Below are 20,148 nucleotides of genomic sequence, written 5' to 3'. Positions count from 1 at the left end.
TTTTTGAAGCACATTATAAGTACAAATATGAAAAAAAAACTTTTTATCAAATTATGTACTGCGATTATACCTAGGGAAAGTGAGGTCCTTTTTGAAACAATATTTTAATATGTATATTGTTTTAAAATGTATTACACTTTTAATTAGTATAGCTATAAATTAACAAGTAAGAGTGTTATATTCGGCCATGCCGAATCTTATATAACCACCATCAAATCATTCTTATTAATAAATTTTGATATTATCGATCTATGTAAAATCATATGTCAATATTAATATTTGGAAGAGGGCCTTTAATAAGGGTTTAAGAATGGAACGCGCTATTTCGAATTAAAAATATTGATACAAAGTATTAGTCAATTATGGATCGATACTTCTAAAATTTAGAACGATTTTTGTTCATACAAATATTGTTTATGTTGTATTTTTGAGACAGTAATGAGCTTTAAAGTAATTTCTAATGTTGACCTTAGGGTAGGGGTCATACAAACATGTTTATGTGAAATTTCATCACTGTAGTCATATTTTAGCGTTACAGCCAGTAACGAGCGTTACAGTCACTATTTGAGGGGGATCTTATGGATAGTGGAGTCAGTTATAGACCGATATCCATTATATTTCATAAATAGTTTTTGGCACGCACAAACCTACTTTATGTAGAATTTCACTGCTGTAATCGTATTTTTGAGTCAGTAATAAGCGTTAAAGTAATTTCCTAAAAGGGACCTTATAGGGCGGGTAGGGTCAATTAGAGACTGATCCTCATAAAATATAGTGGGAGATTTTAACTTACACGAAAATTGTTTATGTCGAAATTGATCGCTGTAGTTTTAAGCTAGTAATGAGCTTTAAAGTCATTTTCTGAAGGGAACTTTACAAGGGAGATAGGGTTAATTATAAATTTTAGTTCCTATAAATGTTTCTGTTTCTTTAGGTCAGATAAGATCATTAAAGTCATTTGCTGAAGGGGACCTTATTATGAACCGATCATGTTTTTTTGCCAAATTTCACCAATGTTGATGCTTCTTTTAGCCAGTTATGGGCAATAAAGTCATTTGCTGAAGGGGAATTTATATTTATATGGGGGCAGGATCAATTATGGGCCTATCCATATAAAATCTTACAAAGAGATTTATGTTCTGTGTTTCACCGCTATTGATGCATCTCTTAGCCGGTTATGAGCGAGAAAGTTATTTTCTGAAGGGGGCCTAATATGAGGGCTAGGCGAAAACGTGAACCGATTTTCAATTTGGATCGACCCGCTTCTGATGCTTCTCTTAGCCAGTTATGAGCGCTAAGTAATTTTTTGAAAGGGACTTTATATGGGGGCTAAGGTCAATTATGGACCAACCCTAATAAAATTCTAGTAAGAGATTTATGTTCCCAAAAACTGGCTTCTCTTAGCCAGTTATGAGCAATAAAGTAATTTTCTGAAGGGGACTTTATATGGGGGGTACGGTCAATTTTGGACCGATCCTTATAAAATTTCCCTACCCCCATATAAGGTCCCCTTCAGAAAACGACATAAGTTAGTATCTTAGGAATCAAAACCTTTCCACCAAATTTTATGTGGATCGGTCTATAACTGAACCTACCCCTATATAATCCTACTCCATTTATAAATTAGTTCTGTCAATAGTTAAACCCCCATTAATGGACCTCTTTTAAATGTTACAATGATGTTCTCATTAATATCGATATATAACAATAAAATATTCAAAATATCAAAGTTTATTTATACGGCAGTGATTTGATGGTGGGTGTAAAAGATTCGGCATAGCCGAATATAGCACTCTTACTTGTATTTTTTGAAACGAAGCCTAATATTCATATGCATGTATATATGTATATATAGTTCTGCCCACTATAGTAGGGAATGTATTATGCGTTTGTGCTGATGGTTTTCGTTCCTTTTGTCTGTTTGTGTGTCATGCTACAAGTCGCAATTTTTAAGATAATTTCATTAATTTGGCACAAATTCTTCTTTTGTTGAATCCGTTTATTATTTCGTCTAGCCCCCATACAACCGTACCCCTTGAATAGGGCTTTTAAGATTATAATTAAATTTAATGTTCTATTATGTCAATAAAAATCGCAAAATTTAGTTTTATAAAACTTTAAATGGAATAAATTAAAAAAAAAACGAATTAAATGCTTTTTTTAATTATCCACATTTTTAACTTGTGTAGGATATCATATGGTCGGCCATGCCCGACTATACATTTATACTAGTTTTACTTATGCTTATCCTTTACTGAACTCACATGTAATTGCAACCATCTACATGCTTTCTTTTAATCATGTTAAAATAACATTTAATTTTTTTCTCATATTCTTTTAGTATTTATCTGCTTTGTATTGAGCAAGAGCCAGGTTATATGTTATACCTACATACCTTTTGTGATTCAATCAAATCTGAATCTTCAATACACCGTAGTTGAATTTATCATTAAATCCAAGTTACATAGTTTACCTGTAATGCATAAAGTTGACAATAAATGACTTTCTTATTATTCAGAAAATTACTCATAAACCGACAGGTTTATGAGCAAAATTTAAGGAGAATCGATAGATTGTTATTGATGACACAATATACGAAATCCCTTAGTAACTTTAAGATTACTAAAAAGATACTAATTATACCCATATTTATCCCTATTTATAAAGCCTTTTTGAGAAAATTTACTTTTCGTCCATTAATTACTTAAATATATCGAAAACAAGGTAATATTCAACTAAAATAAACAATACAGTTCGTATTGCTGTTGTTGTTATAGCAGCAATACGTGTGTGGTCAGTATAGCTGGGTTAACAATCCTTGGTCGTTGTTCGTTGAACTCAGATGTAGGATATCATATGGTTGGCCACGCCTTACTTTATCTTTTTAATTGTTTTTTATGCCCTATACCACTATGGTGGGGAGAGTATTATGCGTTTGTGCTGATGTTTGTAACACCCTAAAATATTGGTTCTAGACCCACCTTCAAGTATACCAATCGGCTCAGAATCACTTTCTTAGTCGATTTAGCTATGTCCATCTGTCTGTCCATCCGTCTGTCTGTATGTAAACTTGTGCGCGCGCTACAGCTCGCAATCTTTTCTTGATTCAGGGACGAACGCTGTTAAAAATGGTTGAAAGCGATCCATTATTTCGCCTGGCCGCCATACAACCGTATCCCCGAATCGGGCCTTTAGGCTCGTAATTACGTAAAATGTTCTATTATGTCAACAAAAATCTGCAAGACTTAGTTTTATAGAACGGTAAATGACACTGCTAATTTTTATAGTGATCTGGCCACATTTGACCGTAGCCCCCATACAAACTCCTCTTCAGAAAATGTCTTGAAGGTCACAATTCACTTATAATTTATAACAAAACGAATAAAATCTAGAACAAATTAAATGCTTTATTTTTTAAAATTATCCACTTTTTTAACCTGCTGAATGGTGTAGGGTATTATATAGTCGGCGATGTCCGACTATACATTCATATTCATGTTTTTTGAAAAATCCGTAAAACGTCGGGTATAAAACAACTAACTATATATAATTCTTAACTTAAGGTAAAGTACATAGACAAGGTGTAAGTAAAACTACTAATACAACTATACTAATAATGTCATTATACCTGTTCAGGTACTGCTAACCTAATGAGGTTATCTTTATTATAGATTTTCTCTTTAAGTTATTTTTTATAATGAATATTCTGTATCATAATGATGTATAATGGTATGGGATAGGAGATATAAAATAACTAGTGTAAACGTTATTTCATCCATAATTAGAAAAACGTATTGCTACATACATTACGCTATTGTAGAAACAATTTATAATTACTACGAGAATTTAGAAAAACACAACCAGTGAACCAATAATTATGACAAGATATCAATCAGTGATTGTGTAAACACTTATCTGATGTGTGTAGTTTTTTTTTATAAAAATTTGTAAATATTTGTCTTCGTTTGGTTTTAATTAAAAAAGGCGAACAAGAGTTGTAATGTACAAAGTAATAAGCATTTGATGTTTTGCGCTTGATTGGATAAATTAAATTAATGAAATTATTTTAAATTAACCTCAAGTATGTAAATGTTACACTTCATAAAGTTTTCTTAAAGATTTTAACACTATTATTCTATTAAGGGGTATGTTAAGAGGTTTACATTTAAGTACATTATGTTGCCCAAATCGGGAGGTCGGCTTGTATGGGGACTAGGTAAACTAGTAAAATTTATCGAAATATTTTGAAAATCCCGGCTGTCAAAATCCATAATAAATATTTGACAGTTAGCATATACTTTACAGTTTGTAGTCATTTTATTAGTATACTTTTATTGTGAAGTGAATTCTGTTCTCTGCTGCATTACCAACACAAACAAAACTATGGTAGTCTATGTTTGAGCACCTCTGGTGTTGACTTATATGCGACATAACAATATCAATTTGAACCCGTAGCAGGAGAGTCTAAGGAAACACTTTATGTTTGTAGATACTAAACAATTTTGATACCCAAAGAGAATATCTTTTAATACCCCTCCGTTTTCAAGGACATCAGACAATACATTCATAAGAAAGAATAGGTATAACAACCGAAGTATTAATCCGATTCACCAGATCCGCAATTTTGAAAAGAAATTTACTTCTGTTAACCCGATTTACCAATTCCGCAATTTCTGTATTTCTGCATTTTTATACCCACCATCAAAAAAGATATGATTGATATTGATTTTGTCATTCCGTGTGTTACATATCGAAATATTGCTCTAAGGCCCCAATAAGTATATATATTCTGGGACCTAGTAAGATTCTAAGACGATCTAGCTATGTACGTCCGTCTGTCTGTTGTTGGCACGATAGCGTCCACAAAATTACATCTATTGAGATGAAATTTTCCCAAAATATATTTTATTGATCAGAAATGTTTGGTATTAAAAATGGGCAAAATCGGTCAACGATTTCACATAGCTCCCATACCAATGTACGCCCCGGGATATTGTATAAAGAGCTTCAAATATTCACAAATTCGTTGCTTATGAAGCAAATACCACAAAATTTTGCATAGATGCATTATGGCGGACATAGGAGCATAATTGGCCCTACCCACCATATAAGGTCCCCCTTAGAACATGACTAAAAAGCTGATTACATAGATTTCCAATAACTCTCCACCAAATTTTATGTATATCGCTCCATAATTGACCATACTCCCCATATAAGGACCCCTCCATGAAATTACTTTAACGCTCATTACTGGCTTAAAAATACGTATATAGCGCTGAAATTTAACAGAAGTAAGATTTATACTAACTAAAACCTCTCTACTAAATTTTATTAGGATTGATCCATAATTGACCCTACCCCCCATATAAGGTCCCCTTCAGAAAATGACTTTAATGCTCATTACTGGCTTAAACAAACGAGTATAGCGATGAAATTTTACATAAGGAAGTGTCTTACTAGCCAAAAAACTCTTTATGAAATTTTATGTAGATCGGTTTATAATTGACCCTACCCCCTATATAAGGTCCCCTTCATAAATTTACTTTAACGCTCATTACTGGTTTTAAATACGAGTACAGCGATTAAATTTCCCAGAAATAAGTTTTATACGAGGCAATATTTCTCTACCAAATTTTATGTGGATCGGTCCATAGTTGACCATATCTTTATCATAAAGATTCTGATTTCTTATCAAAGGAATGTGTTTACAATTTAAGAATCAGACTGATTCCCTTTGGCCTCATCCTATGAGTGTTTATAACAGAGAATGAAACAAACAACTATTTATGGTTGTCATAGTGTTAATATTAAAAATATAAACCCCACCCAGTTTAACTTATATACATAAATTGAAATATGTTAACGTAAATATGTATGTTTCATATGTTTCTTTCAACAAGCTTTAATAGTTCTTTGAATTTTCGTTTTTATATAAATATCTAATACCCAATATTGGTAAAGTGAACATTTATAACGACAACTAAATAAAATATGACTGGAAAATTTATTTTCTCTATGGGGTGGTTGATGTATTTATATTTAGTAGTTTCCGCCTTAAAATTTATCGAATACGTATTTGCATTTTTTGTTGTTTTTATAACTATTTGATGCCTTTTTTAGTTTCAAGACTACATGCTGGCTTTCAATGAAAATAATAGATTTTATGTGTATTTTTTTCAAACGCTGCTTGTTGCAAGTTTTCTTTAATATTGTTACAAACAATTTGTTTTCATAGCACAGTATCAATAAACATTTGCCACGTGTAACAAGTCGCTTTATATAAATATTTTTAATAAATATAAAAATAAGAAAAAAAGGTACTTCAAACTATTGAAAAATAATAAAATTATTTATTTAAGTCCTTTCAGTGTAGAGTTGATTTATTAAAAATGTGTCGTGTCCTGCAACCACTTGATAAAACTTTTTTTATTTAAAGTGTACTTGATTAACAATAATATTTGAAAAAGAAATCTTAAGAAAGAGTTAACTAAAATTTACTTTAGTTGGCTTTTACTCAGGCAGTATCTGCACGGTCCTTCAGGCAGAGGTGTATGCCATCTATACATATACACTTGGACAGCATTGTATCAATCAAGACTGTTAACTCCAATGTTAGTACATCGAAATGTCTTTCAAATTGTATTTAATCATTAGCGCAACTGACACAACAACACGTTGAGTTGTTCCAGGACATGAGGGCATCGGATGAAATGATATATCTGAAGAATGCGCTACCAAAGAGTCGATTCTAGACTAAACTCTTGGACAAAAGGATATTTACACCTCCCGGACGATCCTATCAAAATTTATTGATGAATTGGTTTATAGTGAGACGGAACTCAGGTCAATTAGTATCAACACTTGAAGAATATCGATAATCTGACAAAAGATAGAAATAGGACTTTCTTATCTCTTAATAAGAACTCGATTAATCTTTTAACTGTTTTAATACTCGACACTGTATGATTGTATGTCAGACATATGGGCTCTCCCCGTTATAGCAACTGTCAAGTTGCTTGGACGAAGATGAAGTGGAATCTGTACAACACCTTCTATGTCACTGACACCTTTACAAGAGCATAGACTACGTATAAGTATAGACACAGATTCGTCACTGGTAAACATGATCGGTTATATTAGAAACACCTGCTGGTTTTCAAGGAGGCCGAATTAACAAAGTAGTAGTTAGGAAGACAATCCAGTCGCAATGAGCCGAAAGGTCTTCAAATGAACTCGCTTATTAACAACCCACGCCACCTAACCTAGAAGGTATGAACCGATTGAAAATGGACCTTATTAGGGTTACATATGTTCACTATGGATAATACAATTTTCAGCTACATAGAACTTAGTTTGAGAGAACTTTTTAATGGAACCTGGTCATAGCTTGGTCTTCTGAGATATAATCGGGATCCTGATAATATTTCTTTTGACAACCTAGTACCAACATCACGGTACTTGTAATCAATACATATTTTGTGATGCTTCCCTATTTTTTTTGTGATCTTTCCCTAAAATACATGAGCTCTTCTGAAAATTACCTAGTAATCAAATGTTTTAAAATCAAATAAATTGTGATATATTTTATTTAAGAAAACATTTAAATTTTGAATAAACAAAATTATTTTTTTAATATTTCCAAATTTCTTTATAACAATTATATTTTATTTTAAAAGAAAATGAGCTATCGCGATGATTTTTATTCAAAAGAAGCCACTCTTATAAACAACTCCAAACGTGAATTGGCCAATGGAGTGGACAAGGAACCAATTTATAAACTAAGGCTAATGTGTTTCGCAAAAGGTGCCACTGGGATATTGGGATTAGCAAAGTAAGTAGTTAATTTCTCCAAATACTAAATAACTATTAATAAAACAATTTGATTCTTCCTAACTCTAGAACTTTTCGCAAAATGGATATAAATAGCAACAATTCTCTTAGTTTAATGGAATTTGTAGAGGGCATAAAGCAAAGTGGCCTTAATCTCAATCAGGATGAAGCTAAAACTATTTTTAAGAGTTTCGATGTCAACAATGATGGTGCCATAAATACAAGTGAATTTTTAACTAAATTAAGGGTAAATAAATCATGTGAGATTAAACAACTAAATTTTCATATGAAATTTTTACTTTTAGCCCTCTATGACCCGTAACCGTTTGGAAATCATTAATAAAGCTTTCGAAAAAATTGACAGAAATTGTGATGGTGTTATTACTGTTGAGGATTTGAAAAATATCTATTGCGTTCGTGATCATCCAAAGTATTTGAGTGGTGAATTGACGGAAACTGAAATTCTTGAACAGTTTTTAAATAATTTTGTTTGCGACCAAGAAGGTGAGAAGAAAAAAGCTAAAGTAACTAAAGAGGAATTTATTAATTACTATGCCACAATAAGTGCTTCCATTGATAATGATGCCTATTTTGATTTGGTAATGAGACGTGCTTATAAATTGTAATTGCATAAATATATTTTGGAAAAATTGCACGTGTTTAAATAAACGTTTTATAAAAACACGATGAAATTTTAAGTTGGTTTTATTAAAATTTTTAGTAAAGTGGCCGAAGAATTGCAATTATCTCTATTAAGGAGCATAATTCTGTACTTTGTGAAAGTTATAATATCTACAAAACATAGACAAAAGGATGGATATATTATAAAATAAATATTTCAGTAAAAGGCATAATTGCGTAAAAATAAAATTAACTTTGAAATCGATTCCTATTTAAAATACATGTTTGTTAGGTCATATATTACAAGTATTCCCATTTTCAATTATGGGCCGATCATGTAGTCATTTTGGTATCAATTATGATCCGATCATTTTACGGATAGGATAGGATATGGAATTTTTATAACAGCTATGACCGACAGTGAAATTTACCGTATATTCAGATGCTTACAAAACAAAGTGGATATATTTTAATTCCCTTAAAATGTCTATATGAGAAATGGGACCTTATATGGTGGGTAAGGTCAATTACGCACTGATGCTCAAAAAATTTGGTAGAAAGATTTCAGTTTATATATGAAACTTATTTATATCGAACTTCATCGCTATACTCATATTTTTAAAATAGTTATGACCGTTAAAGCTGTTTTTTGAGGTCCACGTGTATGGGGACTATCCGAAATCGTAGACCGATATTGCCTATTTTCAATACCACACAAACATTAGAGAATATTTGTGCAAAATTTCAAATGTCTAGGTGTCTCCCCCGGGGGCATGTTATCTTGGTGAAACCACCTTGGTGTTATTGCAATCCCTTGCATGGCTTAGTCCTTGCATAGATTGAAAATAGGTCGAACAAGACCACCACATAATCTGGTACTAGGGGTAACCAGTTGCCCGCAGGACTATGATCTGGCTGGTCAGTTGGTTGTGTTTCCTTCGGGATCCACGTAGTGGCTGTAGTTTAAACCCAAAGTCGAGGGGAGAGAATGTCGGTTGAAGGACTGATATATCCGATACCTAATGGCTTGGATAATTCTCTCTTCGAACAGATCTGTGTACAAAGCGGCATATATTGGATACCTAAACCCGATGGGTTTTCGACGTCGTCGTGTAATGGGACACCGGCCTTTCATCCCGTAGATTGATCTTTATGATCATAAGAATAGAACTGATGCGATAAATTGGTAAACGATTGAGAAAAATTCCATATATTGGAGATTAATGCTGATTTAATATGCCTTTTTCGCTTCGGGGAAAATGTTGCCATCTCAACAGGATATATTTATACATATTACGCGACTATTCTGAAATTTATTGACTTTGGTTCATAAAAGAGGGATACTGATCCATTTTGTTGTTTATTTCGGACTACCAAACATGTCTCTAGGTGCTGTGATGCCAAATCAACAGAGGACATTCCATCTGCGTGGTTGTAAGCGGAAGTGATGTTTTACATCACGGAAGTTAAGCAAGCTCGAGTACTTCAGCAAAGGGCTTGTACATGGACCGGCTTAATCCATGTACAAAAATTGCAACCGGAGTTCTTCATTGACGCATTCAGGGGCGATGGTAGAACGTTGTCAAGTCCACACAGTAGATGAAATAGACCACCGTGAAATAAGGCCGTCAAGGCAGGTGTTCACGTAAAGCACTCCGACATTCGTGACTAGCTGTATATCGTGATTTTAACAGACAGACGGACGGATATGGCTAGATCCTCCGCGAATTTATTATGGATCCAGAATATATATACTTTTGTGGTTCCGGAATATATATACACTTGTGGTTCGATGTGTTAAAAACGGAATGACAATATAAATATACCCCCATCTAATAATTATACCCATCATCAAGGTATAATTATTAGAAAATTCGTTCGATTTCAAATTCCAAAATGTTGCCCCCTGAATTTTTGAACGAGTTATGGACGTAAAAGTATTTTTCTGATTTGATCTTTATATGTGATATGATCTTTAACAAAACTAATTCTATTCCCGTAAAACATATTTATGTCATACTTCGCAAGCCAGCTATAATAGTTTTTAGAGAAGGTCTTAATAAATGGGCCTAGCAGGAATACGTGAACCGATATTATTCATTTTCATTACAAAACAAAATGCGCCAACTGCAAATATTGCGAAAAATTTAAGCTTAAGCAAACGGACAGACATGGCTAGATCATCTTAGAATCAAATAAGAACCCATAATATATGTTCTATCATGGGTCTTAGACTAATATTTCGATATGTTATAAACGGAATAACAAAACCAATATATTCGCCACACTTCTATGAAGACCGATAGTGGTGGAAAGTATTAAAATTGTCTAATTTGTAACAAAAACGTTCATAAAACAACAACAAAACTATAACAAACCAAATAACTTAAATTATATTTACCATATAAATTGAAAGTATTAAAAAATATAACAGATAATATTGTTTTTATGTTGTAACCAATTTCTTAACTGCAAGTACCATAACATATATTTTGTTTTGTTTATCTTTGTAATTTTGTTGATTTTAAATTATAATTTTAAATCGAAATTTTTTCTTTTGTTTATATACAAGTAGATGGTGCAAAAAAATGATACATACATATTTAATAAACTTACCCGTTAAATTATTTATTTTTCTTTTTTTTTCATTATATGTATATGTCTGAATATTATTACTTGTTCAAATATTGATATCAATTTATTTTAAGAGGAATCTTTTCACGAACATATATTTGAGAAAATTTTATAGTGTTATTAAAAAGTTTATTCAAAATAGTAAAAATGGACAATATCGGTCCACAATTTAAGCTTTTCACTGTTACAAATGACCTCCTCGATTATCATCAGTTAGTTAAAAATTTGTTGCTTATGTAGCGATCTTATATTAATCGATCATTTTATTATTAAAAACATATTGTTTAAGAATCCAGTGTATACCTACATTCTTCCATAGCTAAATCGACTCAGAAAAATGACTCTAAGCCTATTAGTATACCTTAAGGTGGGTATAAGACACATATAATTGTGCGTTACAAACATCACAACAAATCCGATATACCCTCCCCACTAAAGTGGTGTAGGGTATATAAACGGTTTAGCAATGTTATGTTAATGTCAATCGCAGCTAAACCAAAAAAAAAAAAAAAAAACAGAAAAAAGCCCAAACACATACACAAACAATTTTTTGCAGTCCGCAATATAAAACATAGGAAATACAACATAAAATGACAAATAAAAGAATAAAGAAAATTAAATTGCGAAACAAAATCTTAAAATTCATTTTTAAACATATTTTGGAAATACTCGTTCTTGTAGTCATACTTGTTTACACAATCAACACTAATAGAATAACAGAGGAAGAGAAGAATATCAAAACTTAAATACAAACAAGTATGGAAGTTTAGTCGGGTGTTGCCGACTATATGTTAGCCTACAACAGTTAATTATTATAAATTTAAAAAAATTACTTTAACGCTTATTACTGGCTAAAATATACGAATATAGCAATAAAATTTGACACACTTAAGTTCCTCGTGAGACAAAATCTCTCTACTACTTGTACGGTGGCCTCCGGTAGGTTAGTGGTTAGTCTGGTAGACCGGAGGTGGTGGGTTCGATTCCCACCTGAGGCACTGGTTAAGGAGCGCACAACAGCTTCGATAGAGGCCTAGGTGTATGTCTTCGGATTTGATGTACATATGTACATCCTCCTTTCAAACTAACTAACTAACTTGTACGTGAAAATGGCTTAGATGCTTATTACTGGCCTAAAAATATAAAAACAGTGACAAAATTCGACAATAATAATTAACTCTGCCCCCCATATGAGGTCCCCTTTAGAAAACGACGAAAACGAGCCAAAACTCACAAATCTAATATACACTCCCTAACTAAAATGTTTTTCATTATGTACAGTGGGTTATAGTCACATATTTACAAAATTGTTCTAGCATTTCGAAACGGAAGACATTGATTTCAAAAGTTGTGTCTTTTGACACGAATTTCCCCATTTACTTAATTTTTTATTGACTAAGTGAATACTGAAATATGTTAAACGATTTTCATATTTTGATATTTTATAAGAGCTACGACTAGATATAAATATACATTATTGGATCCTAGATGAATATTCCTAAACCGTAGACTATAAAATAAATAATTTAGTAAACTGGTTAACATTTTGTCAAAGAACCGAAAACTATAACTTTTAAATATCTCTCCACAATCAGACGGACAAATTATCTCTTCCTGGTAGGGTATCATAAGAAATGAAATTCAAACATATTTAAACCAAACATACACAGAAGTATAAACACGCACGCAATAACTATGTACATAGTTATGGTGATAAAAGTACAAACCGAACGAATGAACGATTTTTGGAAAATAATATAATAAGAGAAAAAGTAGTAAAGGATATTGTATACAATTTCCTTTTTATGGCTTTCAAGAGTTGGTAATAAATTTCATGTGAAAATATTTTCATTGCATTCTAAAACATGATGATCATTTTTGAGTGTGTATGGGTTTTTTTTTTTTTTTTTGAATTTTCATTTGGGCTCGAAATGCACATTTAAGAGCTTAAATATACGAAGGTTGTGCTTATCAATAATTTGGAAATTTTAGAGATTATAAAACCTTAAAAAAACTGCTACGATAAATGAAAAATTTTTACCGCGATTATTTTAAACCTAATAGATAAAATTCAGTATTCAACGTTGATTTTGCCTTAATCTTCATTAAATATTTCAACCAGTGAACAAATATTACAATTATCTAAAAATCTTATCAATTTGTTTTCAATCCTCGCATTCTATACAATTATAAATAGCAAACATTCTTGCACTTATAAACTTCTATAAAAACCAGCATGATTTCACTAGTGCCTTTTTAGGAACAAATATACAAACACAAATATTATAAACATACAATATACATACATAAAACATTTTGAATTTTAAAGAAAACAAAATAAAGATAGTTTCTTTTTTATTTAGTTTCCTTCCTCTCGCGTGTTTAACATATACATACACACTTAATTCAAATACATGTGTGTGTGTGTGTAGTGAAAATGAACAAGATGCAAAAGTGTAATAGTTGAATGTTGCAGCTAAAAGCAAAAATGCTCGTATTATATAAAACGGATGTGGTAAGTGTTGTTTTGGGTTATTTAAACGGTTTCTAACAAAAATTTCAGTTATGTGAATTTATAGTAAATTTTAACAAAACATCCTTTTACATTATTTGGATTTCTGTTTCTTTTTTATGTGTGTGTGTTTTTTTTTTTTTTTGTTTGCAGTGCATTCTTTTCAATTTGCGGCAATACATGTTGCTGTAGTTATGTTTTCTATTTGCTATTGTTGGTGGTAGTGTTGCTGTTATTATTATTCTTATGTGTTAGTTTTTCGTCTTTTATAGTTTTTGTTTTTTCTTAATGCAGATATTGTAAACTGATGCTTTATGTGGCACAGTGTTGTAAATTAATCTATAAAAAATTGTAATTTTATGCCTTCTAATGCGTTTTCACAAAAAATATGCAATATAATTCCATGAAAATCATCACACTTTTATTTATACATTAAAGCTTGACGCTGGTTGTAAAATTTCGGAATCGGTTCACAATTTCATATACCTCCCATACAGATATACATATTCCGAAAAAAGTGTTTATTGTTAAAACTTCCATTAGAATACAGATAACTTCACAAAATGTGTCAAAAGAATTTTTTTCGATCGGTCCATAATAAGTCACAGCTCCCCCAAAAGGTCCCCTCCCAAAATCACCTAAACGTAAATAACTTATTACCTATTAAGATATTTATAAAAAATTTTCAAAATTTTACATATATATACGCAAATGTAACTACACAATTTTTTTCCGATCGGTTCACAATTAGCTAGATCGTCTTAGAATCTAATGAGGACCCAGAATATATAAAATGACAAGAACAATATACCCCCATCTATACTGATGGTGTGGTTATAATAATGAGTCGGATCAAAAGAGAAGTTCAAAATAGACTATTTTAGAAATATCGTATATGACTAAGGTATAATTTATGATCAGAAATAATAATTTTAATGGAATATGATCTAGTGTGATCAAAAAATGTTAGCAGATTTAACTGCCACAAACATTTTCAGACGTTGCACTGTGCTCAGTTTGTCTTTGGTACATATACACACATATTTGGAGAGAAAGATACTCGTATAGAGATGGATTTTAAGTAAGTTTTATATTATGGTTAACTTCCGTTGCATGTTCAATTTTAAAAGCATTTTAAAGAATATCCGTTACTTAGTAAACGTATTTAGAGCATAACTTTTAACAAAATATAAATTCACACAATAACATATACACATATTCACGTACATATGTCTGTGTATGTAAAACAAGCTAAACACAAACATTTAAAATAAACAAGAAACAACAACACAAATACATATATAAGTATATATGCATAAATTATATACATATGTATGTATGCATATATGCATTTGGGCACAAAATCATTTCAGATATTGTTTTTATACATATTTACAGATACAACAGAATATTATGATTATAAATTATTTTCGACAAATAAGAGTGCTGTTACCAAAAATAGTTTTCCAAATCTCAATATTAAACATATGCAAGGATGTATTTTATTCGGCTATAATGAAACCTCTATATCCACTACCAGCTGGTTCTTTTACTTTTCTATAAATTAACAAAGTTTTCTGATATATCGGTACAATAATTTGTGTGTAACAATTATTAGATTATACTCCTACCCTTCAACTTTCTACGAATATAGTTATCAACTTTCATATCCTATTGAATTGTTTTTTTTTTTATCACAAAACCAATATTTTTATTCGGTTGTTGGTACATGTTTGAATCAAACTAGTCTAATGTTAACAGTAAATGATTTTTCGTTTGCTGGTAATATTTCAATAATAATAATTTCATTTAAATCCATAATGTTAACGCTATTATTGTAGTTTTATTATAAACTATGAATATTGTTTGTTTAAAATGTGTGTTATTTGTGTTTTTGTGTGTCTAATGGTAAAATTAATATTTTATATGATTTTGATGATGACCAAAACCACATGTAAATTAAAATCATATACACACTTTACATTTGTTTAATGAATACATTTATATAGTACCTGTCTATTCATATGTATACTCATTAGACCGACTCACATTGTGCACAGAAAAACATATGCACAAATTTTTTCTTAACAATCGTTTGCTTAAATTTATTTTCGATTTTTATACCCTACACCACTTTAGTGGGGAGGGTATATTGGGTTTGTGCTGATGTTTGTAACATACAAAAATATTCGTCCTATACCCACCTTAAAGTATACCAATCGGCTTAGAATCATTTTCTGAGTCGATTAAGCTATGTCCATCCGTCCGTCCGTCTGGCTGGCTGTCCATGTAAACCTTGTGCGCAAGGTACAGGCCGCAATTTACAAGATAATTGGATGAAATTTAGCACACACGCTTCTTTTGGTCCAAGGACAAAGCCTATTGAAAATGGTTAAAATCGGTCCATTATTTCGACTAGCCCCCAAACAACCGTACCCCCCAAATATGGCCTTTTGGCTTATAATTAATTAAAATGATCCATTATGTTAACAAAAGTCGACAAAACTTAGTTTTATAGAACTTTAAATGACACTACCGATTTTTGTAATGATCGGGCTTCATTTGACCCTATCCCCCATACAAACTCCCCTTCAAAAAATGACTTAAAGGTCAAAATTCTCTTACAAACACTAATAACACTTTTAAATTCTACATAAATAATATTGAAGAAGACTTAACTCCCATTTTTAAAGATAGGGCCATATTTTGCCCTACTCCCCTTTAAGCCCTCTTAAAAACATCTCTTTTTTTGCCAAAAAATGTAAAAATATTCCGAAATAAAGATAAAAAAATAAATCAAATGCTTTATTTTTATACCCTACACCACTATAGTGGGGAGGGTATTATACGTTTGTGCTGATGTTTGTAACATACAAAAATATTGGTCCAATACCCACCTTAAAGTATATCGATCGATTCAGAATCATTTTTTGAGTCGATTAAGACATGTCCGTCCGTCCGTCCGTCTGTCCGGCTGGCTGTCCATGTAAACTTTGTGCGCAAGGTACAGGCCGCAATTTTCAAGATAATTTGATGAAATTTGGACCAAGCATGTTTTTTGGCACAAGGACGAAGCCTATTGAAAATGGTTGAAATCGGTCCATTATTTCACCTAGCCCCCATACAACCGTACCTCCCGATTTGAACTTTTTATGCTATAATTACGTCAAATATTCTGCTATCTCTCTAAAAATTGGCACAAATAAGTTTTATATAAGTATAAATGATACTGCAGATTTTCGTAAGGATCGGCCTATATTTGACCCTAGCCCCCATACAAACCCCCCTTCAAAAAATGACTTAAACGTCTAAAATTGACTTGTAACCATTTGTATCGCAATGAAACTCAACAAAACTAACTGTTATTTAGAAATATATCCTTTTCCCAAATTTACCGAGGATCGGCCCATATTTGACCTATATAAAGCCTCATTTAGAAATTTTAGTTTTTTATCAATAAATGGCTTAAATATTTTGGAATTATGGTAATATTCAACATAAAAGTTTCTTTACAAAAAATAAAAATTTTATAAAAGTAAAAATTGTAAAAATATACTCATGGTGTAGGGTATCATATGGTCGGCCATGTCCGACTATACTTTCCTACTTGTTTTAAATAATCCCCATTTTTAACATACATACTGACTGGTGTAGGGTATCATATGGTCGGCTACGCCCGACTATACATTCATACTTGTTATAAATATTTTTGTTTGTGTTTATAACGAATTTGTTTGATTTTCACACAGAAGGAAAATATTTTCTAACAAACACTTTATTGAAATAAATTTAATTTTCAGTAAAATTTTTTACTGTTTCAATAAATGTTTTCGTTTGAGTTTTATTTTTTTGTCAGAATATGGAATATACCAATAAAACAAGTTTTTGAATAAAAATAAAAAATATTTGCTTGAATTTCAGTACAAATACAAATAATTGTCTGGAAATGTTGCGAATATTTATTAATGTTTTTCGTAAATAGTAAATTATTTTAATAAGAAAAATCCTGAATTTTTTTTAAGAAAGAATTTACGAATTTGAATACTTGGTTTTACGAATTTCGTGACTGGTTCTATTTTAGTAAAAACAAGTAAGAAAGTATAGTCGGGCATGGCCGACCATATGATACCCTACACCATGAGTATATTTTTACAATTTTTACTTTTATAAATTTTTTTTTTTTGTAAAGAAACTTTTACGTTGAATATTACCATAATTCTAAAATATTTAAGCCATTTATTGATAAAAAACTAAAATTTCTAAATGAGGCTTTATATAGGTCAAATATGGGCCGATCCTCGGTAAATTTGGGAAAAGGATATATTTCTAAATAACAGTTAGTTTTGTTGAGTTTCATTGCGATACAAATGGTTACAAGTCAATTTTAGACGTTTAAGTCATTTTTTGAAGGGGGGTTTGTATGGGGGCTAGGGTCAAATATAGGCTGATCCTTACGAAAATCTGCAGTATCATTTATACTTATATAAAACTTATTTGTGCCAATTTTTAGAAAGATAACAGAATATTTGGCGTAATTATAGCATAAAAAGTTCAAATCGGGAGGTACGGTTGTATGGGGGCTAGGTGAAATAATGGACCGATTTCAACCATTTTCAATAGGCTTCGTCCTTGTGCCAAAAAACATGCTTGGTCCAAATTTCATCAAATTATCTTGAAAATTGCGGCCTGTACCTTGCGCACAAGGTTTACATGGACAGCCAGCCAGCCAGCCAGCCGGACAGACGGACGGACGGACGGACGGACGGATGGACGGACGGACATGTCTTAATCGACTCAAAAAATGATTCTGAATCGATCGGTATACTTTAAGGTGGGTATTGGACCAATATTTTTGTATGTTACAAACATCAGCACAAACTTATAATACCCTCCCCACTATAGTGGTGTAGGGTATAAAAATACTTGGCTTTATGAATTTTTGTAGATTTTGAATTTTATTTTTTTCTGTGTGTGATATGAAAATTATTCAGTGCAACGTATGACTTCATGTAATGGATTTAATTATGTACTTGTCTATAACAATACAGTTACAAATTATACTCTAACCAAATTTACTGATAACAAGTGACGATGGCCATTATATTGTAACAGACCAGATTCTTTGGTGGGTATTGAACCCACAACCTTCAGACTTAAAGGCTAGCATACTGCCATCTAGCTTGATAAGTCATCCTCTTTGTAAAAGATTTATACACACTTTTTATTAAAAAAGTGCAAAAGTTATTGAAGCATAAATTAGAATTGCTGCAATTCCCTTTTAAAAAGATAGTGTGTTACTGTGAGACTAACGGCTAATTTCGAGATTATCCAAGTAGTAAGCTACAATGAACCTGACTGATTTATCCTCCCATCATTACAAATTGGTAATAACTTAAGATAGACCAAAGTATACCTTACGAGAGGAATGAACCGCGCTGAATCCGAACCTGATATTAGATTTTTTTATCACATGTGGGATTCGAGATTTAACACCACTGAGACGCTATAGCAGGACAACTTGATTTATAAAATATTTTATGCAATCTAAAAGTTATCTCAAAAATATCTCAAAGACGAAAGAAGATATGTCAGATGATAAGCTTTTATTCTATAGTTGATAGAGGGAAATTCAGATGGTATAGACGATTTTATTAACAATGTTTTGAAAATGTTATAAGAACATAATTTCTCCATTTCAAATGTGACGGAGAAAACCTTTGTCAGATTTGGATCAATCCCTTAGAAAAGTCTAACATGGTTACAGGATTTCGACTATTGTTTTTTAATTTTATCAAAAGAATTATGGTATACGACGAACTAGTCGAAAAATTTTTTTTGCCTAAATTCGTCAAATGGAACACAATCAAATTATTCGTACGTACTGTGAATTTGTTTCAAAATTTGTTTGTTCGAAATTGGTAAAAGTAAGCAAAAGGAACAAAAATTATATTTTTGTAAATCTCCAAGATTTTGAGATAATCTTAACCAAAGCTCTGAAAGAATTCATTCCCTAATTCTTTATTTGAAATTGAGTTATATTTTAAAGAATTAACAATTCTTCAAACTCATTCCCTTTGAATTTTTTTCCTAGAATTAATTCATAAAGCTTTCGATGTAGTTGAATTTATTCTCTAATGAATTAATTCCTATAGAATGTTAAATTTCTTCTGAATGAATTAATATTTTTTTGCATTCAATCTGGTACAAATTGAATTAAAATTAATTTCAATAATTCCTATTGATTTTTAAATTCCCTCTGAATGATATAAATTTTGTTTGAATTCAATCTATTACAAATTGTATTTAAAATTTTTTTAACCATTAAATTTGAAAGTTTTGTTTTATAATTCAAAACCATTTTGTATATTAAAAATTGAATTAATTTTTTTTCTTTCATTCAACTTGTAGTAGAAGGAATTAAACAAATATGAATGATCATTCCATTGAATTCATTCCTATAAAGAATAAATTCTCTTAGGAATTAATTCAATAGAATATAAAGCCTAGGAATTCAGCTTTAGAATTTAAATTCAAAGAATGATTTTAAAGAA

General features: G+C 31.1%; 1 protein-coding gene across 1 annotated transcript; it reads left to right on the top strand.

The window, feature by feature from the left end:
• The first annotated feature begins 7,587 nt into the window (after positions 1 to 7,587).
• On the top strand, positions 7,588 to 8,522 carry LOC111675531 (calcyphosin-like protein). Its single transcript, XM_023436309.2, has 3 exons — positions 7,588 to 7,831; positions 7,900 to 8,077; positions 8,136 to 8,522. The coding sequence occupies exons 1-3, from the start codon at positions 7,680 to 7,682 to the stop codon at positions 8,454 to 8,456; spliced, it is 651 nt and encodes a 216-aa protein (XP_023292077.2). The 5' UTR covers positions 7,588 to 7,679; the 3' UTR covers positions 8,457 to 8,522.
• The last annotated feature ends 11,626 nt before the right edge of the window (positions 8,523 to 20,148 follow it).

The sequence above is a fragment of the Lucilia cuprina genome, chromosome 4, assembly GCF_022045245.1.
Source record: "Lucilia cuprina isolate Lc7/37 chromosome 4, ASM2204524v1, whole genome shotgun sequence".
NCBI lineage: Eukaryota > Metazoa > Arthropoda > Insecta > Diptera > Calliphoridae > Lucilia > Lucilia cuprina.
Note: the sequence above shows the minus strand (reverse complement) of the source record. Positions and strands in the feature narration are given on the sequence as shown.

Excerpts from the sequence above, each read along its gene's own strand:
- LOC111675531 (XM_023436309.2), top strand. The coding sequence starts at position 7,680 with ATGAGCTATCGCGATGATTTTTATTCAAAAGAAGCCACTCTTATAAAC. Across the intron at positions 7,832-7,899 it reads GGGATATTGGGATTAGCAAA|AACTTTTCGCAAAATGGATA; the intron begins GTAAGTAGTTAA and ends TCCTAACTCTAG. Across the intron at positions 8,078-8,135 it reads AATTTTTAACTAAATTAAGG|CCCTCTATGACCCGTAACCG; the intron begins GTAAATAAATCA and ends TTTTACTTTTAG.